Below are 27,511 nucleotides of genomic sequence, written 5' to 3' on the forward strand. Positions count from 1 at the left end.
TATACCAATATCTCATAAAAGGAAGGAAATCTTTCAATCTAAAGGAAAACTGTAACAAATTTTTATTTTTATGAGGTTGCATGAAATATACTCTTTCGTTCCACAAATATTAATTGAGCACCTACTGTATGCTAGGAACCATTCTAGGAACTTGGAATATACAATGAACCAAACAGATAAAGGTTCCTTCTCTCATGCAACTTACATTCTAGAGATGGTAATATAGAAAATATAAATATTATACATCATATGAGAACATGATTAGTACTAGAGAAAAATAAAAAGTAGAGCAGGGTAAATGGGGGTCCAAAGGTCTAAGAAGTGATGGGAAAGGCAGGAAGAAAATTAAAAATACTAGTCAAAGTTGGCCTCATTGAGAAAGTGACATTTCAATAAAGACTTAAAAGAGAGGAGGAAGTTGGCCAAGAGATATCTGGAAGGACACTGTTCATGTCACAAGTAAGAGCTAACACAAAGATTCTTGATTTGTTCCATTTCTGGAGTGCCAAAGAAACATCAAAGAAGCCAAAGTGGATGGAGGAAAGGAAGTCGGACAGATTATGGGACCTCATCTTGTACAGCCCTAAAAGTAAGGATTCTTGAGTTAGAAGAGGTGCTACTGCAAGGCTTCTAAGAAGGGGGATAATGGTTTTAATCAGTCACATAAAGACAAATGCACAGTTCCTTCCATATAAATTACTTACTTCATCCAGATTCCTAAAACGTTCCCTCATTGGAGTTTCTAATTCTTGTTGTATCTGGGCTCGTAACAGTTCCAACTTTTGTGGAGTTAACACCTAATATGTAGAGAAATATAAAACAATTCTAAATATGAAATCACAAGTATTAAAATCAAGAATTCACCAAGTTTCAACACCTAAATAAAACAATAAAATTCAATTCATAGAAATGATGCAATATACTTAACTTTACAGTAATCACTACATAAATAGAACCATTATTTGAAACAATACTTTAAGATCACAATTTCAGGGCCTCAGAGATGTCAAAAATCCCATTAACATGAGGTAAAGATACTCCCTATTATTACTATGACTGTTGAGAATAACTATGTTGGCAGCCTAGGTTACCATGCATGATACAACAGCTAACTATTTTCTAAAGCAATTAAAATAAAGGGGTAATAATTTGGTATATCACAGAGAATTCTTAAGACTTTTTTTTTAAGTTTATTTCTTTTTGAGAGACAGAGAGTGAGTGGGGGAGGGACAGAGAGAGAGGGAGACACAGAATCCAAAGCAGGTTCCAGGCTCTGAGCTGTCAGCACAGGGCTCGAACCCACAAACCAGGAGATCATGACCTGAGCCAATGTTGGACACTTAACCAACTGAGCCACCTAGACGCCCCTCTTCAGATTTATTTTTTTTTTATTTTTATTTTTATTTTTTATCTTCAGACTTCTTATTTTCAATCAGAAAAGGCTGATTTTTACTCTGGCCACCGAAACAAGGTTCCTCCCTATTACAGCTCTCTGACAGAACTCAGATTTTAAGAAGTAATTACGTATTTAAGTAAGCTCTGTAAGGGCAAACACAATCCCTATTCACCATGGTGTATTTCCAACACCACACACTACTGCCTGGCACATAGATCACTCGATTATTATTTCTTGAAAGAATGAACGAATACTGGTTATAAGACAAAAACCTAGTTTATATTTACATTAATCTCTGAAAATGAAGAATAATACTCAGCTTAATTCATTCATTTATTCATCAATACTCCACACAGCCCAGAAACTTTCCAGAATACTTACTATACATAGTACTCTGCAATATATTATATAATCTACATAACATGCTGTTCTAAATACCTTACATGCATTTACCAATTTATTTAAACCTTGCAATGATCCTCAATGTAGCTATATTATCATCCTTTTTTTATAGAAACTGAAGTATACACAGAGCCTAACTTTCTAAAGATCACAAAAACTCACAGGAAACATTTCTAACTCTGTAAGAAGTTCAAACTCTCATATGAAAAATAACTTATGCATACAAATAACTACAAAAATAACCAATATAAGCTCATCAAACAGGTAAAAAGAGAAGATTTTATGTATAGAAATAGTGCCACATCAAAGGAATAGGAAAACTAAAGCTTCAATAGAACACAAAAACTAAGAATGGATAACATTTTAAATTCCTTGGGGAGAAAAATGATCCTCAAAGGTAAGCTAAAGGCATTTTGAATTGAACCACACTAAGCACCATAGACAATTTAGAATCCTGGATCCCTGTGCATTAATACTCTCTAGATACTGTGATGATCAAGGCCATGTTGAAACATTTCCAAATGCCACCTAGCAGAGCTGCACCCTGGCTAGAAACAAAAGGGAAGGGTACAGAGTAGAAAATTCCTAGGTATGAGGTTTACACTCTTATAATTTACTCAGTATTCAGTAGTACTTTTAAAAAAAAAATGTTTTTTACTTAAAATGAATATAATTACATAAATAAAATAATTGAAACAAAAAATATTAAAAACCTAAGTCTTTTTTACTTCAGTCATCCAGTTTCCCTCTTAAGAAGCTATCATTGCTAGGGGCGCCTGGGTGGCTCGGTTGGTTAAGCGTCCGACTTCAGCCCAGGTCACAATCTCAGGGTCCATGAGTTCTCGTGGTCCGTGAGTTCGAGCCCCGTGTCGGGCTCTGGGCTGACAGCTCAGAGCCTGGAGCCTGTTTCGGATTCTGTGTCTCCCTCTCTCTCTCTGCTCCTCCCCCGTTCATGCTCTCTCTCTGTCTCAAAAATAAATAAACATTAAAAAAAAAAAAAAGAAGCTATCATTGCTAATTTTTATGTATTCTTCTTGAAATAATATACAAATATATACACACACACAACTTTTAATTTTTACATAAAGAAAGGCATGCTATACATATGTCTCTGTGCCTTGGTTATTCACTGAAGGTATTCAAGCTTAAGAATGGCATCACCATACCTACATTTTAGGAAGAAGCAAAATGGATCAAAACCTTTGGCAGGAGAAAACTGGTGACTATGGGGGGAAAACAATTTCAGTGAATGGAGTTGGGAAACCAGATAGAAAGCTCTTGCTACAATCTGGTTTATGATGTCAAGAGTCTGGGTAATATCATCAGGAGTCCAAACTGAGAAGAGGTGGTAATTAAAAGGAACAGAGTAATAATAGATAAGCCTTATTTGATTCCTGTTTCAAAAAAACCAACTTTAAGCAAGCAAAACTGTGGGAAAATGAGGGAAATGTCAACAAAGATGCAATATAAAAAAGATATTAAGGAATAAGTACTTTTAGGTATGATAATGGCATTATGACTATGCTTTTAAAGGAGAGATTGCCTTGGGATGTAATAAAGATACATACTAAAATATTTTGAGTTGAGATAATATGATTTGTGTCAAAATAATCCAGAGTGGTTCAAGGACAGAGCAGGGATGTCAGAAGATAAAACAAGACTGGTTGAGAGATGGTAATTATTGAAATTATTGATGGTGGGTGATGGGTATGTGAGGATGCAATACAACCACCCTCCCTACCTCAGGGCTTGTTTGAGACTTCTGTGATTAAAGGTTAATTAGAAATAAAAGTGCTTCCACTTCCAACAGATGGCATAAAAGAAATCAGATTTATTCTCCTGCTAGAATAAAAGAAGAGACAAAAATCCGTTTTCAAGACAATGGGTCTAATAAAGCAACAGAGATCTCTGAGAGACAAACAACAAAGAAAGTAAGCTTTGAGAATGCTGCCAGGCCACAGGAAGGGATATCCAGGCGATGTCTGATGGACTCTCTGACCTAAGCAAATGGAACTGAGAATCCAGAAGGAGCAGTGTGGCAAGAGTCACAAGACAGGGTACCAGAAAAGAGGGTGGCACACAAAATTATGAAGACCTGCAAAAGGTCCCTGTTGACTCATTCAGTAGAGTACCCCAATCAGCACATGCATGTATAGAAAATATTTAATTAAGGCCAGGAAAAGAACAATCTGAAAGAATTAGATGGATAAGTAATCTGAACTCACACAGAGGTATGAATAGTTGTTTTTCCCAAAAGTCAGGCTGAAAAACTTCATTTCACTGAGAAATGAGTACTGAGAAGGTTCTCAGTATTGACAAATAAGGAGCACTAAACATTAACCTGCTCTCAACCAATCTTAAAAGCAAGACTCAGAAAGATGAAACTGCTTCCAAGTAACTGTCCCAGAACAGTTTTTGTCCCAAACAGAGTTTGTCCCAGAACAAAGCTCAAGAGTATTTACCAGAACACAAAACAATCTAGTATTCAAAATAAAATTAACAATGTCTAGCATCCAAAAAAATTTATCAGACATGCAAAGAAGCAGGAAAATATTACCCACAATAAACAAGAAAATCAACCAACCAAAACCAACTCAGAAGTGATACAGATTTGAGAATTAGCAAAGACATTAAAAGTTATTATAATTGAATTCCATATGTTCAAAAAGCTAGAGAAAATACTGAACATGTTAAGTAGATATAAGGAAGGTATGAAAAAGATCAAAATTGGACTTCAGATTAAAAACTACAATTTCTGAAATGAAAATACACCATACGGGATTAATGGCTGCTTAGACACTGCAGAAGAAAAAAGATCAGTGAACTTGAAGACATGACACCAGAATCTATCCAAAATGCAACAAGGAGACAAAAAAGATTGAAAATAAATGAACTGAGAGTGAACTATGGTAGAACTTTAAGTAGCCTAATAATGGGATCACCAAGGAGATCAAAGAAGGCAGAAAACACTTTTTTCTGAAGTAATGTACAACAATTTTCTATATGTGATAAAAACTGTAAGCCCATAGACCAAAGAAGCTCAATAAATCCTAAGTACCAGAAAGATGAAGTACAAGGCATGTCAATCAAATTGCTCAATATCAGCAATAAAGAGGAGGGCCTGGCTGGCTCAGTCAGTAGAGCGTGCAACTCTTAAAATCAGAGTCGTGCTTCAAGCCCCACATTGGGTGTGGAGCCTACTTAAAAAAATAAATTCAGCAATAAAGAGAAAATCTTAAGAGCAGCCAAGAAAAAAAAGACTCACTGCATACACAGAACAAAGATAAGAATGACAGCAAATTTCGTATGTGAAAAAATATCTGTGAAAAGAGAGAGCAATACCTTTAAAGTACTAGGGAGACAGTCAACCTAGAAATCAATACTCAGCAAAAATACCTTTAAAATCGATTATTTTTTGATATATAAGAGCTGAAAAAAATTCTCACCAATAGATCTGTACTATAAGAAACGTTAAAGAAAATCTTTAAGAAAGTAGAAAAATAATACAAATGGAAATATGGATCCACACAAAGAGAAAAGAACACCGAAGTTGGTAACTACATAAGAGTCTTATGATCTACAAGCTCTCTGATAAAAGTCTCTGTAAGATTTTTTTTTAATCTCTTAAGAATCTTCTAAAAAACAAGCACACACACTAAAAAAAAAAAAAAAAAAAAAAAAAAAATTTATCCTCCTCCCACCCCCCACGAAAACACACATAGAGTTAGAGAGTTTTCCCCATGCTATTTTAGGAGGAAAGTATGCTGTGTCTTAGACTTCTAATGGAATACTGCCACCACTTGTCTCAAAAGAAATTTAACAAAAATGTGTCATTACCTATATTAAATCTGTATTATACCAACACTTGTTATGTTGATAAAAAACAGACCAATTATTTTCCAAAGAATGTTTTAACTTAAGAAGGCAAATATTGCTGTGCCAGAGGTTCTTAACAAGTTAATAACAAACTGAATAATGAATTTTGCCGAGCTTCCTAGCGGCCAAATAAAATGGGAAAAAACTGGCTTATAAACTTTCAATTGCCTGGCAGCATAAAGAAAGCACATACATTTCTGGTAAAGTAACTTTTAAAATTTGTATCAGAAAATATATCAAATAACTCATATTAAAAAAAAAAGGTTTGGCTAACATGGTACATAACAATAACAATAGCTAACATGTTCTAACTACTTATTATATCAAAGCACTGTACCAACACTTCCTATGCATTGTCTCATTTCATCTTTACAATCATCCTAAAAGTCCGACACTATTACTATTCCCATTCGCTACAACTACACCAATGAGACAGAAATATTCTGACTGTCTTTTCTATCACTTTTCTATAAAAGCCAAAGGGGTATTAAATCTTAACTCAGAAAAGGCATTCTGCAGGTAGACAAGATAATACATGTTTATTCTGAAAATCATCTTTCATAAACATTTATTAAAATATTTCTTGCTGATTCTGCTTTGTTGAATTGACTTTATTCAACCCACAATTTGTACAAATTGCAAACATCCATAAAGCAAACAGCTACATTGCTTCAACATGTGTATATAAATATATAGAGAGATCTTTCTTTAGCTTATTTTTGCCAGATACATATCATATAGAAACCAGTTATGTTTATCTTGAAAAACAGAAACTTTACCAGATAAATTATATTTGCCAATGAACATCTGGGAAGTTACCACATGGAGAAATGTCCTAAGTTATTTTGTGTAGATCCAAGGAATAGCACAAGAACCAACAGAGAGACCACAGGGAGGATGATTTCATTTCAACATGAGCGGGAAAATATTTAACACACTCCAATCCATAAATGCAATTGGATCACTTTAAACATTCACTGGGTTCTCTTGCACTGAAAGCAATGAAGCAGAGAATAAAAATCCCTGTGTCACAAATGTTCTAAAAAGGAATTCTGCTTTGGATAGTGTGTTAGTTTCCTAGAGCTACCATAACAAAATACCACAAACTAGGTATCTTAAAACAACAGAAATTTATTGTCTCACAGGCTAGAAGTCCAAAATCAAGGTGCCAGCAAGGCCACACTCCCTCTGAAAACGGTAGGGAAGGATCCTTCTTTGCATCACTCTAGCTCCTGGTGGAGTGCTGGTGATCCTGGCCATTCCTTGGCAGTTGCAGCACTTGGATCTCTGCTTCTGTCACTATAGGATTATTCTCCCCACCTCCCCCGCTGCCCTCACCCATGTTTCTGTCTTTGTGTCTGTTCTCCACTTCTAAAGACACCAGTCAAACTGGATTAAGGACCCATCATCCTTCAGTATGGCCTCATCTTAACTAATTACATCTGCAAAGACTCTATTTTCAAACAAGGTCACATTCTGACGTACCGAGCATTAGAAATTCAACATACCTTTTTGGCAGACACAATTTAACTCATGACAGACAGGAAAAAATGAGAGAATTATCTAAGATGCTTAAGCTTTAGGTACATATGAGAGAAGAACATTGTATTATATATGAACAGAACATTTCCAATTCATTCATTTGTTCTATTTACTCATGTCATTCATTTGACAAATATTTGCTACTATAAAATATATAAATACAAATATAAATATACTTGAGCACTGGAGACACACTGAAAAAAGCTCCTGCCCTACGGAGGCTGCATTCAAATAGAGTAAAAATGGCCATCATTTAGGAGTATCTATCTATTCTGTCAGACATTGTACTAAAAATCTACATGTTATCTCATTAGTCTTCACAACAACCTGTTAGTTAACAACTTTTACCCTCTTTACATGACAAAACGAAGGCATAAAAACCACTGTTTGTTGAAGGCCATCATCTCATTGGTGAATTGACCCATTTTTGGTTATAAAAATCACCTTTTTATCTTAAGTGACACTCTTTTTGTCTAGAAGTCTATTTTATCCGATACTAATATAAACACTCCAGTCTTCTTAAGCTTATTGTTTGTATGCACTTGGTACAAATAGCATGTCTAGAAGTTACTCTGAAGAAACAGAGTAATTATATGTGCAATGCCTAAAGAATACTTTGAATTCCTTGGGTTCAGTGCTCACTGATTCTCATTTACGTAGGTCTCTGACTATTGCAAAACAAATTAATCCACCAATTCTATAGGCTTGAATTACATTTCCCTACTCAACTCCTATTTCTGAGGTTTTTATTTGTTTAAATGTCCCAAATATACCTAGGAATGAAACAGCACAGGAGAGGCTCCAACCCAAGCTTAATGGTGGTGTTTCCAACAACGGAAGATTTCAAGACACTGAATGACCAACTTTTAACACTGCTGTCAAAGAAATCCATGAATTGGGTGATAACGCCATACTTACTAGATGAAAGGTAGCTTTTTACTCTATCAACTTACAATTCCAATATTAAAAATACCTTATTATTTGTACCAAGCACTTGATAAGCAGAAATACACAGTTGGTGTCACTTAGAGATTAAATGAATACAGGAGAATTATCACTGCTAATATCTACTAATTTTTAATTTATGGTAAGTTTGACTGGTGCTATAGTTAAGTTTGGCTCTGGTCTATTTTCTAGGCAAATGAGAAATGAAACTATAATCAGTACTTCAGTATCAACTATTTTTTGCTTTAGAAACACCATTTACCTTCCATTACACACATAAATTATGTGCCCATATTGTTTTCATAGTCTTTTAAGTGGCCCCTTAAAAATAACTATCAGTCTTGTGAACTATACCTCAATAAAAATAATTTTTAATAAAAAATAAAACCTCGAAAAAACCTATAAGTCTTTTTTAAGCTCAGTTTCAATCATAATACTTAAAGGAGAATTAGTAAAACTTTAAAAAATACTCTTTAACTCTGAATATTTATCAATTCAAACCAGCCTTTCCCCTAATTATTCTGAATAGCACAATACCTAAATCAGAACAGGTAATTTAATACAAATTTGCATAAAATAACAGCTTCATGGTTAAACCCTATGTGGTAGCTAACATTCTAGAATATATGAAAGAATATTAAATTATACCACCTGGAAATATAGCAAAATACTCATTAAGAATACAGGCAGAACTCACCAAATTTACCAGTATCTGACTACTTTTGTACCATAGGCACAAAGGGCAGGCTTCCCCAAGATGGGCCAGTTGGCATGAAGATTATTTTGACTTCAAAGTAATCAAAACCCCACAGATTCAGGAAAAGCTCTTTACTTCTCCCTCAACTGCCTAAATTTAATTGGAAAGGAGAACCTATACCAAGAGGAGAGCTATTAACAGAGGTTCCTCTGTTAATAAATTTGACCACTTAACAGGGCAACCTTTGTCTTCCAAACATCTCCTCTCACCATCCTGATAATGATCTTCTTTCCCCTGTATCCCCAGACTTTATGGGTCTCCCTAGCTCAGGATGTCACATAAGCATCCTGTTGCCTGCCTTTGGAATTCTGTGTGTGTGGATTCTGAATACTTACCAAACTAAATTTGATTTTCTTTTGTTAATTTGTCTCATATCCATTTGATTCTTAGTCCAGCTTAGAAATACTTTGAGGTGCAGAGGAAATTTCTTCCCAATAGTACTCACTGAAATATATCTTCTTCTTACCTGCAGTTTCATTTCTTCTAAGTCTTTAGTTTTCTCTACTAATTCCCCTCGTAGCTCTTCAAGCAGCAGCTGAAATTTTTCCTGGTGAGTTTGCTTTTCATTTAATAGGCGCTTGAGTTCATTTTGTGACTTTATGTACTCATCTTGCAACCTGATTTTTTTAAAAAAAGAACTCAATTTTAAGGATATCCTTTACTTTCTAATGACCTTACTTTATGTAAAATCAACCAACACTACAGAACAAGACCTTATTCCATTAAATTCACAAACATCTTTTCTTTATAGAGTCTCACTTAATTATTAACACTGTAGTTTATAAATACAATTTTACTTACGGGGCGCCTGGTGGCTCAGTTGGTTAAGCATCTGACTCTTGATTTCAGCTCAGGATATGATCTCACGGTTCATGGGTATGAACTTCGTGTCATGCTCTGCACTAACAGTGTGGAGCCTGCTTGGGATTCTCTCTTCCCTCTCTCTGCCCTCCCCCCACCCTCTCTCTTTCAAAATAAATACAATTTTACTTGAGGGGGAAAAACACACTTAGCCACCTAGATACATTTAATTTTCTAGGTCTTGCTACTTTCAAAGCAAAACTTTTATCAACTCAAAAAACACTTGAGATCATGGTTAGTTTTGAATTAACTAATTTTAAAGCGAAAATTTTACTATTAAAAAGTTTTAAAACTATATACTGCAAACTAACAAAAATATACTGTATGTTCCAGAACAAGTTCAGACAAAAAAATATTTAATAAGGCCCCTCACCTCCAAATTTAAGCAACTTACCTTGTGTGTTCAGCTTTAAGAGTCTGATAGTTAGTTTTATGATGTTCACATCGTAACCTTTCATCAATTAACATTTTTTGCACCTCAGACTGAGAATATGTCAGCCCACTGTCTCCACCAGGAGGAAATGTGGTGGGAAAAGTGTCCATACTGTTAAGTGAGCAAATCACCATGAAAAGTAAGTTCTGGCTTCCTTATTGTCTTAGTTTTCTTTTCAAGAGTATTTTCCACTTCCTTCTTGCTAAGACAGACACTCAGGATACCAAATTATACCTGCACAGAGAAATGAACTTGGTTAGTGATGAGTTAAACTCTTTCAGTGTTACAGTCTTTTTATCATTTCTTGTTATTCAACTATCATTTCTATAACAAAGCCCAATTTTCAGATTTCTAATTTTTCATAAAACAAAAAGAACAAAGTTGAATCATACCTTAACAAATTTTCTTTACTTCCACACCAAGCTTATGTGACCATCAATTTCACATCTTCAAGTACTGACCTAACTAGAACTACCAACTTTTCCAGTTTAGGTCCTCTTGGATTCACAAACCACAGATAGTTCCTGAAGCTACTGGGGTAAACTTGAAAGAAAGATCCTAGTACAAAATCCACACTGTGAAATCAGGGGAAAAGCCATCTGTAACTTGGCAAATGGCTAGAGAAAATTATAATGTTCACAAAGATGACCTCCAACAAGTAACTATGTCTGTGATTAATCCTACAAAGGGTCTTTTATTTGACACAAGGTGAGCTGTACTCATGCTATTGACTCAGAAGAGAAATCAGTCCACACACAAATGTTGATCACCTATGTGTTTGCGCTGTACTATGAACAGGAAACTAAATCACCCCAGGTATCCCCAAAAGCACTGATCCAGGATTATGAAAGTAACTAAATGTTTGTCTAGAAGTAAAAAATAAGGACAAAGTGTTCTTATTGTAAATAATTAAAAATGAAAGTTTTAATCAAAACAATTCTGCCCCCTTTAGCTTTCTTAATCTTTGTCAAGACTATTTTATCTTTCCCTAATAGCATCTCCACTGGTCATGGGTTATCATGAAATACCTTTTCTTTCTACAAGAAAAGATCTTTAGCATACATAAACCAATGGCAAATTACTCAGTCTCTCTTGTATTATACCATTTCTGATAAATTAATGTGATGTCTGCATATTACCTAAGATGACTTTTAAACTAAAATAAAGTTACTTTGGTTTCCTGTCAAATCACATTTTAACAGAAGGAAAGAAGTCCTTCAAGAAAACTTCACATATTATTCATGTTAAATGTGCAACAGTGCACTGTTTGTAGCAGCTGCCACGGTATTATCCTGTCAAAAGTATACATGTGTCAGGGAATTAACTAACTGGATCATAAAACTGGCACATAATTTTGAGTCTGCTTTTTGATCCAAATTAATTTTTAAGAGATAGAAACATGCAATGTTAACTTATCTCATACTTTCTAATGATACCACCAAAAGGCATTATAAGGCTTAAATTTTAATTAGCTAAAAGCTTAAACTACATAAGAAAAAACCAACAGCTACCCTTTAGTCCCACTACTAGTGAAACAAAGATTTCCAAGATAAAATGAATAATTTTATTTTCTATTCTAGTGGACAGCAAATATTCTAACTCCTATGTTAAAATGGAAGTTAAGGGTGGCTCAGTCAGTTGAGCGTTCAACTCTTGATTCCAGCTCAGGTCATGATCTCATCGTTCGTAGGTTCGTGCCCCACGTCAGGCTCTGTGCTGACAATGCTGAGCCTGCTTGGAATTCTCTCTCCCACTCCCTCTGCCCCTCCCCCCCCCACCCACGTGCACATGCGTGTATACCTTCTCTCTCAAAAAAAATAATAATAATAAAATGGAAGTCCCCATAGAAATAAAATTCAACAAGACCTGGATATTTTAGGAAAATAGAGTTAATGATTTAAATTCTTCCCTTCTGGCAGTAAAATCTACTACAAGTAGTTTTCAGGACTTCACTAATTGCAGGATATCCATTTCTTAATCAGCACAACCATTACCTTGTTAACCTTAAAAAACAAAAATAAAAACAAAACAAAACAAAAAGCAGTGTTTCTTCTTCTAGCTGGTATAGTAAAGTAGCATCCAGGTACAAGGTCAAGTCCATCTCTTCCTGTTGGGTCTACAATTGGTAGGGAATGAGAGCTCCCCTTGCTGAACCTCCCAACTTCATTTTAATGAGGTTTCCCTTTATTAGTTTTCATAACGTCATCTCCAAATCTAGTTCTGTTGCAAATGTATCTGTATTGCCCTCTGGTATTTTCTTGACTCAAAGTTATGAACTCCTGGGTTTCATCTGCCAATAGTCTTTTTCAGACTTTTCTCCCCTGTTAATTTCAGAATCACAGAAAACTATCTGCTTATTTGCCAAGTCTTACCAAGGTCAGAATGAATTTTCTATCTGTTTTTGGGTATTTTGCAGATATATTGTCCTCCAGTTCACCAGTAATCAATTTATCAATGAAAATCTTGGAAAATATAGTTATGGTAGTCCTCCAAGAAGATATCTAGTAACATAGACAGAAAGGCCTCATAAAACATAAGTCTTTCTCTGAACTTCAAAAGTGGTTCCACAATTCTATATTCAAGCTTACAAAGAAACAACTTCTAAATTTCATGCTAATTATATAAGGAGGCTTTTAGCAAAAAACAAAAATCCCAATTAGCTTAAACGCTGTGGGAAGTGTTTTACCAATCTCTTATACCAAGAAATCTGAAGATAGCCTTCACTTCCAGTAATAAAGGACTAGGTAATTTAGATCATGCTTTCTGCCTAGGACAAGAAAATCTGGACATATGTTTTAAAAATCTGCTTGAAGACACTGGAAAACTAACGAGAGAATAAATATTTACTGAAATGGGAACAAGGGAAGATGTGAACGCAGAAAGAGAGACTGGAATTTGGGACCACTGTTCTCCTAGGGGCATTTGCCAGTTCCAGAGACTGGGAGACTGAATGCCTTCTGACAGTCTTCATATTCAAAGACACAGACTAGAACAGCAAGGAGAAGGCCTGGTGAACACCCTCCTCCATTTTGGATACAGACTTTAAAGGCTTACCCTTATTATTGCTACTAAGGGTAATTCAGGTGAATTATATTAGAATAGGCTGCAACTTGCTCTAAAAAATAATTTTACAAATAAATATGACACAATAAAATTTTTTTATAAATTTTAAAACTCAAGTCATGGGAAGATAAGAGAACATGAACTAAAGTCACAAGAAGCAAAAGTATTTAAATAGATAACATGAGGGGCGCCTGGGTGGCTCAGTCGGTTAAGCATCCGACTTTGGCTCAGGTCATGATCTCGCGGTCCGTGAGTTTGAGCCCCACATCAGGCTCTGTGCTGACAGCTCAGAGCCTGGAGCCTGTTTCAAATTCTGTGTCTCCCTCTCTCTCTGACCCTCCCCCATTCATGCTGTCTCTCCCTGTCTCAAAAATAAATAAACGTTAAAAAATAAAAATAAAAAAATAAAAAAATAGATAACATGAGAGCCTCACTATTAGAGTTGTTAGACAACGATTCTAAAAGAAATTTTCTTATATCAATATTATGTATAAGACAATAGGAAACAAGGTTGAGAATCTTGTAAGAGAATTCAAAACCATAAAAAGGAACCAATGCAAACTCTAACACTGAAAAATTCTATAACCAAAAGTAAAAACTCAATGCACAAGTAGCATAACAGCCAAGATAAAACATACTTTAAGAAGGAATTAGAAGTTAAAAGAAAATATTCAAGATAAATTAGGAAGAGAAACAAGAATGAAAAATACAAAAAAGGAAATAAATACAGAAAATAAAGTTAAAATGTCATTCTAACAGATATGCCATTGAGTCCCAGAAGGAGAGAGAAGAGTATAGAAGCAATACCTGCAAAATAAATAGGTAAATAGATACTTGAGAACCTCCCCCCAAAATGTTCTAAAAACCCCAAAGACATAAATAAAAAGAATTCCACCTACATCACATTAAGAAATCTGCACCTAAGAACATCACCTTAAGATCTTCCTAAAGAAACAGGGAAAACCTTAAGATCAGTCCAGAAAAGAGACGTGTCTTGAAAATAACCAATAGAACTGACTTCAACAATGAAAGCCAGAACACGATACCTTTATAGTACTGAAAGAAAATAACTGCCAAACTAACATTCTATAAATATAGCAAAAAAAAAAGGAAAATCTTTAGAGAATAGTGGTAAAATAAAGACATTTTCAGACAAATGGAACAAATTCATCCCAGAAGATGCACAGCAAAAGAAACAGTAAAGGAGTCTTCCATACACAAGGAAAATTACCTTAGATGTGAACTGGACAATGCAAAAATAAAGATAATTGGAAATATGTGCATAATTCTAATTGGACACAGACTGCATAAAATAATACCTTAGGATTTCTTAACAGATATAGTCTTATAATACATAAAGAAATGGCATCTAAGTCAGTAAAGGTAGAATTACAAGTGTTACAGAGCCCTTGCACTGTATAGGAAAGGCTAAAAGTATCAATGAATATTACACTTTGAGAAGTCAAAGATGCATAATATAATCACTAGGAAAGGGGTGGGAAAATTATAGCTCATGAGCCACATTTGGCCTGTATTCTTCTTTTGCATAGTCCCAAGCCAAGAATGTTTTAAGAGCTTAAAAAAAAAAAAAGAAAAACAATGAATACAGATGAAAAAATCCTCAACAAAATATTAACAAGTTGAATCCAATAATGTATAAAAAGATTTATACATCATGACCAAGTAGAATTTATTCCAGGCATGCAAAGCTGGTTCAACATTTAAAAAACGTCAATTAACATAATCCATTACACGAATAGACTAAAGCAAAAAAATCACATGATCTTATCAATAGATGCAGAAAAAGTACTTGACAAAATCCAATACCCATTCATAATTTTAAAAACTCAACAAACTAGGTATGGAGGGGAGCTTTCTCAACTAGATAAAGAACATGTATAAAAACTCTACAGCTAACATCATAGAGGTGAGAAAATAGAAATTTTTCCACTAAGATCAAGAACAAATAAAAACGTCCCCTCTCACCACTTCTTTTCAATATCATAATGGGAAGTCTTAGCTAATGTATTAAGCCAAAAAAATAAAATAAAACACATACAAATACAGAAGGAAGAAATAAAACGGTCTTTCTTTGCACAGGACATGATTATCTGTGTAGAAGATCAAATTTTTAAAAAATACTCCTGGAACTGATAAACATTATAGCAAGGCTGCAGGATAGAGTTAACACAAAAAAGTCTATCAGGGCACCTGGGTGTCTGAGTCAGTTAAGAGTCCAACTCTTGGTTTTGGCTCAGGTCATGATCTCATGGTTCCCAAGTTCAAGCCCCCCAGCGGGCTCTGCACTGACAGTGCAGAGCGTGCTTTGGATTCTCTCTCTCTCCCTCTCTCTCTGCCCCTCCCACATTCTCTCTCTCTCAAAATAAACACATAAACAAACAAAAAAAGTCTATCACTTTCCTATGTATCAGCAATGAACAGAAGAAATTTGAAATTTAAAATACCATTTACATTAGTACTCCCCAAAATGAAATAGCTATAAATTTAACAAAACATGTACATTTTTTAATATGAGGAAAATTACTAAACTTTGATGGAAAAAAAACAACAAAGAACTAAATAAATGGAAAGATACTCTATGTTCATGGATAGGAAGACTCAATACTGCCAAGATGTAAGTTCTTCCCAACTTGATGGACAGATTCAATACGATCCCCAAAAGTTATTTTGTGGATATCAACAAACTAATTCTAAAGTTTATGCACAGAGACAAGAGACACAGAATAGCCAATACAATATTGCATAAGAACAAAGTCAGAGGACTGACACTATCTGACTTTGAAACTTACCATAAAAGCAAAAGTATGAGAGCATGATATTGAAAAAAATAACAAATAGATTACTGGAACAGAAGAGTCCACATATAGACTAAACTATAGTCAACCGATCTTTGACACAGGAGCACATGCAAAAGTAATGCACGTGCCAAAAAAAAGTGGATCTAGGTAGATGTTATACCTTCCACAAAAATTAGCTCAAATGTACATAAATATAAAATGCAAAACTATCAAATTCCTGGAACATAACAAAGGTCCCTGGTATGACAGTGACTTTTTAAATACACAACCAAGGGCAAGATCCATGAAAGAAATAACTGGTGAGTTACACTTCATTAAAATTTAAAACTTCTGCTCTGTGGGGGCTCCTGGGTGGCTCAGTCAGTTAAACATATGACTTGGGCTCAGGTCATGATCTCACGGTGAGTTCGAGCCCTGAATCGGGCTCTGGGCTGACCGCTCGGAGCCTAGAGCCTGCAATGGATTTTGTGTCTGCCTCTCTTTCTTCCCTTCCCCTGCTCACACTCTGTCTTTCTCTCTCTCAAAAATAAATAAACATTAAAACTTCTGTTCTGTGAATGACACTGTCAAGAGAATGAGAAGAGAAGTCATAGACTGGGAGGAAATATTTGAGAAAGACCTATCTGATAAAGGGCTATTAAGCAAAATACACAAAGTCAGACTCAACAATAAGAAAACAAACAACTGAATTAAACAATGGCCCAAAGGCCTTAACACACCTCTCACCAAAGAAAGTACACAAATGGCAAATAAGCATATGAAAAGATGTTCAACAACGTAAGTCATTAGGTAATTGCAAATTTAAACAATAAGGTACTACTAAAAACCTATCAGAATGGCCCAAATACAAACAATGACAACACCAAATGCTGGTGAAAATGTGGAATAACAGGAACTCTAATTTATTAGTCTTACCATATAGTCCAACAGCACTCTGTTATTTACCCAAATTAGATGAAAACTTACATTCACACACACACAAAAAAATTGCACATGAATGCTTACAGCAGCTTTATTCATAATTGCCAAACCTTGGAAGCAACCAAGATGTCCTTTAGTAGGTGAATGGATAAACTGTTGTATATCTCAACAACAGAGTATTATTCAGCCCAAAAAAGAAATGACCATCAAGCCACAATAAGATGTGAAGGAAACCTTAAGTGCATATTACTAAGTGAAAGAACCCAATCTAAAAGGGATACATACTGTTGGATTCCAACTATATGACATTCTGGAAGAGATGAAAAGGTACAGCATATAAGATTTTTAGAGCAGTGAAATTATTCTGTAGAATATTATTATCACAGAATACATGCCCACATACATTTGTTAAAACTCAGAATATACAACACCAAGAGTGAACCTTAATGTAAACTATGGACTAAGAGTGATAGTGACATGTCAGTATAGGTTCATCAATTGTAACAAACGTAGCACTCTTCTGGGAGATGATGTTCTTGGTGTTAATAGTGGGGGAGGCTGTGCATGTTTGATGCAAGGGGTACATGGGAATTCTCTGTAGTTTCTGCTCAATTTTTATACAAACCTAAAACAACTTTGAAAAAGGAAAGAAAGAAGGTAGAGAGGGGAAAAAGAACACATAACAAAAACTATACATGGCCTGAAGAATCTAAAATATTTACTTATCTGATTCTTCATATTAAGTTTCCTGAACCTATCTGTGGGATCACCACTAAGAATGCTAAATGGGTGGAAAACTTTTAATTACTCAAATCACTCTAATAAAGGGTTTCTCAACCTTTACACTACTGATATTTTAGACCAGATAATTCTTTGTGGGAAGGGGGCTTTCCTGTACATTGTAGAATATTTAGTAACATATTCCTCATCTCTACCTATTAGATGCTAGTAGTACTCCTCCCCCCACTAGTCAAAAACAAAAGGTCTCCACATTTTACCAAATGTACCCTAGAGAGGCAAAAATCACCTCTGTCCTTCCTTTGAGAATCACCCCTCCATTAAGAATTCTATTTATTTTTTTAATGTTTATTTATTTTGAGAGAGCAAGCAGGGGAGGGGCAGAGAGAGGGAGACACAGAAACCAAAGCAGGTTCCAGGCTCTGAGCTGTCAGCACAAAGCCCGACACAGGCTCAAACCCACAAACCACAAGACCATTACCTGAGCCAAAGTCAGACGCTTGACCAACTAAGCCACCAGGTGCACCAAGAATTCCATTTAAAAGAAGGCAAGCAGGGAGATAAGATGGAACATAAATAAGCAGGAAAACAGAAACAGTTACACAATAGACTTAGACACATATCATTACTCTAAAGTAGATAGATTAATGCTTCAAATAAGAAACGTAAAAAAAATCACTCAACTATATATCTTTTTATATGACTTTTTAAAACATAAGGACAAGAAGACTGAAAAAAACCCCAAAAATATAATTAAGCATTAATCTAAAGATAGATGACAGAATTACATTAATATCAGATAAAGTAGAATTTAAGGTCAAAAAATAATAACAATCAACAGAAACAGTACAGTAGATGAAGTAAGACATTTGTAATGATAAAAGATTAAATACATCAGAAAGGTATGACAATTTTATACACAAATAAAGTAGAAGGGGTCAGAACTACAGGGTAAATAGATAGATTCAGAATCACAGGGGTATAATTTAACCACTATTCTTGGTAACCAGTAAAAAAGCACAAAAAAGTAATCAGTAAGAATATAGACAACTTAATCAATATAATTAACCCACCTGACCTAACATATATAGAATACTATTCCCAGAACTATAGAATACACATTCCTTATAAACGTACATGTCACATTTATAAATACTGACTACATGCTGGGTATTTTTTAAAAATCTAAAAAAAATTTTAAAAACAAAATTATACAGACTATTTTTCTGGCCACAGTGCAATTAAACTAAAACTCAACAGAAAAAAGTAACTGAAAAGCTATATATGCCTAGAAAGAATACATTTCTAAACAACATGAATTAAAGAGAAGGTCACAACAGAAATCAGAAAATATCTAGAAGTAAATGAAAACTGGTAAGACATCTTAAAACTTTTGTAATAAAGAGTTCTGCTTCTGGGATGATGGAGCAGATGTATATTTCCCTATATAATCCCACTAATACAAATAAATGTCCTGAACGGTATACATATATAAAACAACTCTCAAAAATGGAGACCAGCAGCCAAACCGGCTAAAAACCTCAGAATATCAAAATTGACACACAGGTGGGTTCCCAGGGATTCCTTTTCATATATGATCTCCAACCTGGAGCTAAACAAGGTGGCAATGGTTTCAGACTTGGGGAAGGGGCAAAAAAAAAAAAAAAAAAAAAAAAAAGGCCTTAACAAAAGCCTGCTCTCTTAGCCAAAGAAAGAAGAAAGGGGAAACCTAGCAAGACAAAAATGTTTTAGACAATAAAATCTACTCCAGGAAAATACTACAGAAAAAACTGTGACTCCACCACCAACCGTGCCAGCAAAGGCCAGATTGTTAGGAGGTACTCTAATATCCTGCCAGCTTGCATGGTATATAAGAAGGTCAACAAGGAAGTTGGGACTTTTATCCCTGCTGAGTGGTAATAAAGTCCCATGCTTCTGTAATGTCAGTGGAGACTACGCAGGAAACCTGAACTTTCCACCCTACCAACAGTAAGGAAGAGCACCTACCTCACACTGTTGAAGAGCCAGCAGGTAAGCGCTAGTCGAGAGTTAGGTCTGGCACTACCACTCAGTGGTAACAAGGCTACTCTTTCTAGGGTGACAGTGGGGACCACCTGAGGAGCCAGAACTCCATGGCACCCAGCAATAATGATGATCTCCCACAGCTCAGGTGACAACAGAAGCCAACAGGGGAACCTAGATTTCTACCCCTTATCTGGCAATAATGGGGCATTTCCCCCCTTTCCTGTGCCAGAGAAGTGTCAGGAAAAGCCAGAAATAGTAAACAGTCTCATAACATAATACCCTACATGTCCAGGTTTCAAAAGAAAATCACTAGTCACACCAAGAATGAGAAAGGTCTCAAACTGAAAGTAAAAGGACAAGTGATGGATGCCAACACTAAGAGAAAAAATATGTTCAAGTTATCTGGCAAAGATTTTAAATAAGCCATGCTAAAAATATTTCAATGAATAATTACAAACAAGCCTGAAATAAATTTAGAAAAAAAGACACAGCAAAGAAATACAAGTCTCAGCAAAGAATAGAAGATATAAAGAAGAAGCAAGTGAAATTATAGAACTAAAAAATACAATGACCAAAATAAAAATCTAAGGATGAGCTCAAAGGCAGAAATAGAAAAGAGGGGTGCCTGGGTGGCTCAGTCAGTTAAGCATCCAACTTCAGCTCAGGTCGTAATACACAGTTTGTGAGTTTAAGCCCCATGTCCGGTTCTGTGCTGACGGCTCAGAGCCCGGAGCCCTGCTTTGGATTCTGTGTCTCCCTCTCTCTCTCTGCCCCTCCCCTGCTAATGCTCTGTCTCTCTCTCTCAAAAATAAATATTTAAATTTTTTTTTATTAAAAAAAAGAAATAGAGAAGAAAAAGAATGAATTAGAAGACAAAGCAACAGAAATTACTTAACCTGAATAGAAAATAGATGTAAAAAGTAAATAACAGATGTTCAGGAACTTATGGGACTGAAATAAAACATCCACCATTTGTGTCATTGGAGTATGATTCCATTTATAGTAATATCCAAAATAGGTAAATCGAGAAAGATAGAAAACATATTCATGGCTGCCAGGGACTGAGGGGAGGGAGAAAAAGTGACTGTTCAATGGATATGGAGTTATCTTAGAAGGTGATAAAATGTTTGGGAACCAGATGGAGGTGATAGATGTACAACACAATGAATGGACAAAATACCACCGAATTCTATACTTTAAAACATTCAATTTTATGTTATATGAATTTTGGCACAACATAAAAAAAGAAACCGCAAGCTAGGAACTGAAAGGCACATCAATTTAAAAAAAGATGTATACAAAAATAATACACCAAACACTCTACTTGATTCTAAAATCTTTGTGCCGTCCTTTTTTTCTTATTACTTTTAAAGTTTATTTATTTTTGAGAGGGAGACAGAGGATCTGAAGCGGGCTCTGCACTATCAACACAAAGCCCAATGTGGGGCTTGAACTCACTAACCATGAGATCATGACCTGAGCCATAAGTCAGACGCTTAACCAACTGAGCCACTGAGGCACCCCTGTACCTTCTTTTGGAAATGCGATCAAGACCAGGATGTCCATCATCATCAATTTTATTCAACAATGAAAATAACCAACAAAAAATGTGGAACAAGACAAAGATATAAAAGGTTAAAAAACTGGGAAGGAAAAATAAAACTTTCTTTACATACAGATTGTTCTAATTGTGTATGTAGAAAATCCAAAAGAATTTATAGAGAAATCATCAGAAGAACTTGGTGAAGACTGCTAGGTGGGTGAATATAAAAATTAACTGCACTCTACATGTCAGCAATATTTTTAAAGACATTTTAAAAGCACCAAAGAATATCAAATACCTAGGCAAAAAGATGTGCAAACCATTACACAGATACCCATTAGAGAAACTAAAAAAGACCTATATACATAGAACTATGTACCATATACTGGAAAACAACATTCTAAAGATATAAATTCTCCCCAGATACATGGATGTAATACCAATCAATATCCTAATAAGTAGGGGTGCATGCATGTGTGTTACGTGTGTGTGTGTGTGTGTGTAAAATTTAGCATACTGATTCAGAAATTTACATGGAAATACAAAAGGCCAGAAATCTTGTAAAGAACAGCAGAAACTATTTTAAAACACAAGATAGGAGGACTGGATATCAAGACGTTACAAATCTAGTTATTAAGACACATCGACCCATGTAAGACATTTAAGAACAAAGGTGGTTTTGCTAATCAGTGAGGAAACAGAAGTCTGCAATAAAAAGGTGCTGAGACAACCAGATCACCTTATGGACCTGGGCCCAACTTTGCATTATGCACTAAAATTAACTGTAGTTGTACTGAAGCTCTAAATGTGAAAAAGCAAAAAAAAAAAAAACAAAAAAAAAAAACAAAGTTACTGGAATATAGGAGAGTGCTTTCAATAACCCATGGCAGGAAAAAAAAAAAAAAATACTAAAAAAGCTAAAAAGCAATTTCCTGAAAAAATAAGATTGAGCAACTTTTCTCTGTTGATGAGCCATTTGGATGTCCTCTTTTGTGAAAAGTTTATTTGAACCTTTTACCCAATTATTTCTCTTGAATTATCTTTTTACATAGTAACGTGTAGGATTTCTTTTTAAAAGTAAAATCACAATGAGAAAACCAAAACGACTGACCATAACAAGTCTAAAGAGGAGGAGAAGCAACAAGTTGTGGTGTAAACTGGTATATCCATGTTAGAAAAAAATGAGCACTACTCAAGTTAAAGATGTATACATACTATGACCCAAGAATACTTCTACTTGAAACATACCCCGCCAAAATGTGAGTACAAGTACACCAAGAGATTTCTGTTGTAAAGTTACTGCTCGTAACAATACTATTCCCAGATGAAACCTAGAAAACAAACCAAATGTCCATTAACAGCTGAAGACACATATTGTGACATAATGAAACTAGCACTTTACGACAACGAAAATAACCTACAGAAACACTCTACACAGGTGAACTTCAAAAATACTGTGCAAAAGACAGACAAAAAAGCACACTATTCAAAACATAAAGTTCAGAAAAAATTAAAAATAGGCAAAACTGTAGTATTTAGAAGATACATGCTTAGGTGTGTTTAGGTTATAAAACTATAAAAAGAAGTGATTAACGTAGAAGTCAGGACAGTGTTACCAGAGAAAAGGCCATCAGTGTTCTACATTTTGATCTTTGTTGTGGTTAAATTGGGGGTTTGCTTTGTAAATCACTCAGGACAGTGTTACCAGAGAAAAGGCCATCAGTGTTCTACATTTTGATCTTTGTTGTGGTTAAATTGGGGGTTTGCTTTGTAAATCACTCAAAGGATAGTTTTTGTGCACTTTTCTGCTTTTATAATTCACAATTTTTTAAAACATTCAGAATTTCAAATTCTAAAATTCAAAGTTTTAAACGTTCACTCAAAGATCTGGCTCATATCTCAGGCTTTGTCTCTTCCTTCACTCTGAGGGAGATGGCAGTGTTCACCTCTAGCGCCTGACCCAGTGGGAACGCCACGTGTACCTCCCTGTATGTGGCCCAGCAGTCTTTCCCTCTGGCTCCCTTCCAATTTCCTCTCCCATCCTGTCCTAATAGAAGTGCTAACATTCCTTTACAGTAGTCAGAGTAGCCTTCTAAAGTTCCCTTGTAGGTAGGGGCTCCAGTCACCTGCTGCTGAGACTAATGAAGATGTGGTTGGCTCTTTAAAAAAAAAAAGAAAATCTGACTCAATATCATCAAGGATCCTGGTCTTTTTCATTGAAACTGCGTACAGAAAATCTCATTGAAGGGGGAGATCCCACACACCACTACTCATTGCTGTTTACAACCCCAACAGAAAGAAGCTTATTTTGCTACCACTACTCCAACAGGTGGAAACAAGATTTACTCCTTGCCCATCAACAAACCAATGAGAACTACCACAACTCACCCAATGAAAAGCTACCAATGCCCCAAACTCTCACTCCTCTCCTTTCTTTCCAAACTACCCCTCCCAAGTCCCTCCTTTTCTATATAAAAGAATGCTCCTTTCCTTTGTTCTCTGGACTTGCTTACAGTCTGCCATAGTTTGTATGTCCCAAAGTGCATTTCCTCTGCTATCCTGAATAAACTCATTTTGCTAGTAAAAGTGGCTATTTTATGTTTAAAGTTGACACCACACTTCTGCCAACATAACCTGTTGGCTTAATTCTCTTCATGGTTGTGAAGCTACCACATTTCCAGACATCACATGGATACACAATAACATTCACAAAACAGACAATCTCAACCAATTCTCTTTTGTTTAGCCTTTTTGTTTTTAAAGTAAAATTTACACATAATAAAATGCATAAGTATACAATTCCATGAGCTCACAAAGGAAGAATCCCAGAGTATTCTATTGTTTAAATATACTTTGTTGGGGCACCTGGGTGACTCAGTAAAGCATCCAACTTCGGCTCAGGTCATGATCTCACAGTTCATAAGCTCAAGACTCGTGTCGGGCTCTGTGCTGACAGCTCAGGGCCTGAAGCCTGCTTCGGATTCTGTGACTCCCTCTCTGTCTCTCAAAAATAAACATTAAAAAAAAATTTGTTAATAAAAAAAGAATGACTAAAATAAAAAACATAAGACACAACAAGTGTCGGTGAGGATGTGGTGAAAAAGGAATCCTCATGTACTGTTGACAGGAATGCAAACTGGTGCAGCCACTACGGAAAACAGTATGGAGGCTCGTCAAAACGTTAAAAATAGAACTACCATATGATCTATAATTGCACTTCTGGGCATTTACCCAAAGAATATGAAAACACTAAAAGGATATATGCACCCCTATGCTTATTGAAGCATTATTTACAATAGCTAAATTATGGAGGCAGCCCAGTGTCCATCGACAGATGAACAGATAAGATGTGGTGTGTATGTACATATATATGTATATATATGTACATATATAATGGATTATATAATTGTATACATATAGTGGAATATTATTCAGCCATAAGAAAGAATGAAATCTTGCCATCTGCAACAACATGGATGGATTTAGAGGGTATAAGCTAAGTAAAATAAGTCAGTGAAAGACAAATACCGTATAATTTCTCTCATAAGTGGAATTTAAGAAACAAAGCAAGTGAACAAACAAAACAAAAGGCAAACCAAAAAACAGACTCTTAAATACAGAGAACAAGCAGATGGTTAGCAGAGGGGAGGATGAAGGGGGAATGGGTAAAATAGGTGAAAGGCATTAAGAGTACACTTCTCGTGATGAACACTGGATAATACATAAAATTAATGACTCACTATATTTTATACCTGAAACTAATATAACACTCTATGTTACCTACATTGGAATTTTTAAAAAGTAAAAAGAAACTGGTGAAATTTTTTTTTTAATGTTTATTTTGAGGGAGAGAAAAACAGATAATAAGCAGGGGAGGGGCAAAAGAGAGGAGATACAGAATCCAAAGCAGGCTCCAGGCTCCAGGCTGTCAGCACAGAGTCTGATGCAGGGCTCTAGATCACGAATCACGAGATCACGACCTGAGGTGAAGTCGGAAGCTTAACTGAGCCACCCAGGCGCGCCTGAAATTTTTTAAAGAGACAAAATCTTTTTAAATTTTTTTGAAGTTTTTATTTAAATTCCATTTAGTTAACATACACTGTAATATTAGTTTCAGGTGTACGATACAGTGATTCAATACTTCCACACACCACTGGTGCTCATCACAAACAGTGCACTTAGGTCTTTAATCTATTTTGAATTTATTTTTGTGTATGGCATAAGAAAGTGGTCCAGTTTCGGGGCACCTGGGTGGCTCAGTCAGTTGAGCGTCCGACTTCAGCTCAGGTCATGATCTCGCGGTTTGTGAGTTCGAGCCCCGCGTCAGGCTCTGTGCTGACAGCTCAGAGCCTGGAGCCTGCTTCGGATTCTGTGTCTCCCTCTCTCTGCCCTTCCCCTGCTCATGCTCTGTCTCAAAAATAAATAAAACATTAAAAATTTTTTTAAAAAAAGGGGTCCAGTTTCATTCCTTTGCATATAGTTCTCCATTTTTCCCAGCACCACTTGTTGATGAGACCATCTTTTTTCCATTGCATGTTCTTTCCTCCTTTGCCAAAGATTAATTGATCACATAATTGTGGGTTCATTTCTGGGTTTTCTATTCTGTTCCATTGATCTATATATCTATTTTTATGCCAGTACCATACTGTTTTAATCACTAAAACCTTGTAACATAACTTGAAGCCCAGAACTGTGATGCCTTCAGTTTTTTTTTGTTTTTTTAAGAGGTTGCTTTGGCTATTCAGGCTCTTTCATGGTTCCATACAAAGTTTAGGATTGTTTGTTCTGGCTCTGTGAAAAGTGCTGTTGATATTTTCGTAGCGATTGGATTAAATGTGTAGATCGCTTTGAGTAGTATAGACATTTTGACAGTTGTTCTTCCAATCCATGAGCATGGATTGTCTTTCCATTTCTTTGTGTCTTCTTCAATTTCTTTCATCAGTGTCTTATAGTTTTCATAGTGTAAGTTTTCACCTCTTTGGTTAGGTTTATTCCTAGTTATCTCATGGTTTTGGGTGCAATTATAAATGGGATAGATTCCTTAATTTCTCTTTCTGCTGTTCCATTACTGATGTATAGAAATGCAACAGATTTCTGTACATTGATTTCGTATCCTGTGACTTTACTGAATTCATTTATCAGTTCTGGCAGTTTTTTGGTGGAGTCTTTCAGCTATTCTCTATAGAATATCATGTCATCTGCAAATAGGAAAGTTTTACTACTTTCTTACCGATTTGGATGCCTTTTGTCTTTTTCTGTTGTCCCACTGCTGTGACTAGAACTTCCAGTACGACGTTGAATAAAAGTGGTGAGAGTGGACATCCTTAAGGTGAACAAAATTTTCCAGAGTTTGAGTATACACGCCAATTCCAATCCTGGCAGTGCCAAAGTGAAAGTGGTCGGGAGCACACCACCACCAAGAGCAAGTGGAGTGGTTTCTATACAGAAGATATGGAAGCGAAGGAAGGAAATCATGTGATGGATATGGCTTAAAGATTGCCTTATTCAGGATAGCCTAGCTGTCTGGCCGTGACTGGTTGTTCGTAAGTTTCATTTCCTCACATTGAAGAGCGTGGATTCTGGCTTATGTTAGCTAAGGGCATTAGAGCCACCTCAGTCTAACAGCCTCCTCATTTAATTACTTTCACACAGTCTTTTTAATTTTAGCAATTCTAGGAGTTGTAAAGTGATAGCTCATTGTGGTTTTAATTTGCATTTCCCTAAAGCTCTTCTCTCCCACCCACCCCCTGTATTTAATGGCCAAAGATCTTCTTCATCCAGGATAAGATATGTGCTTTAAAAATGTTCACAACAAAAAACGTTTACTTTGCAACTGGTAAAACGAGACAGTGATTTGTGTATTAGAAACAAATACAAATCTACAATTTATCTCACGTACTGACTACTGGTAGCTCCCTGAACATACACTGCTGTTTTCTACCTCCATGTCTTTGCAAATACTAATTTCCTTATCCAGAAGGCCTCTTCTATCCCTCTGTACTCTGGTCTAGTGAATTTCTCATCAGCCTTCAAAACCCTGTTCAGAAATGTATTACTTCCTCCATTAAGTACTTCCTGACTTTCTCAAATATAATTAGGTAACTATTCTATCTTGTAAATGTACATGTATGTATATATAACACATGCAGTGTAACTGCTTCCAGGCAAGAAACAGGTCTTACTCATCTTT

The 27,511-nt window shown here is 35.6% G+C and overlaps 1 protein-coding gene across 4 annotated transcripts in view; it reads right to left on the reverse strand.

Annotated features, from left to right (window-relative positions):
- The window catches only part of CEP83 (centrosomal protein 83), a 113,948-nt gene that overhangs the window by 67,031 nt on the left and 19,406 nt on the right, over nucleotides 1–27,511 (reverse strand). For 2 of the 4 annotated variants that reach the window (XM_049627496.1, XM_049627498.1), the window contains exons 2-4: nucleotides 10,174–10,446; nucleotides 9,385–9,535; nucleotides 705–797 (exon numbers count right to left, since the gene is read on the reverse strand). In XM_049627496.1, the coding sequence (XP_049483453.1) occupies nucleotides 705–797; nucleotides 9,385–9,535; nucleotides 10,174–10,346 (417 nt within the window). In that variant the 5' untranslated portion in view covers nucleotides 10,347–10,446. Of the gene's footprint in view, nucleotides 1–704; nucleotides 798–9,384; nucleotides 9,536–10,173; nucleotides 10,447–12,584; nucleotides 13,359–22,569; nucleotides 22,929–27,511 lie in introns of those variants that run through there. The other 2 variants (XM_049627500.1, XM_049627497.1) reach the window with 2 other exon arrangements.

This window comes from Panthera uncia, chromosome B4 (assembly GCF_023721935.1).
Source record: "Panthera uncia isolate 11264 chromosome B4, Puncia_PCG_1.0, whole genome shotgun sequence".
In the NCBI taxonomy this organism is placed as follows: Eukaryota; Metazoa; Chordata; class Mammalia; order Carnivora; family Felidae; genus Panthera; species Panthera uncia.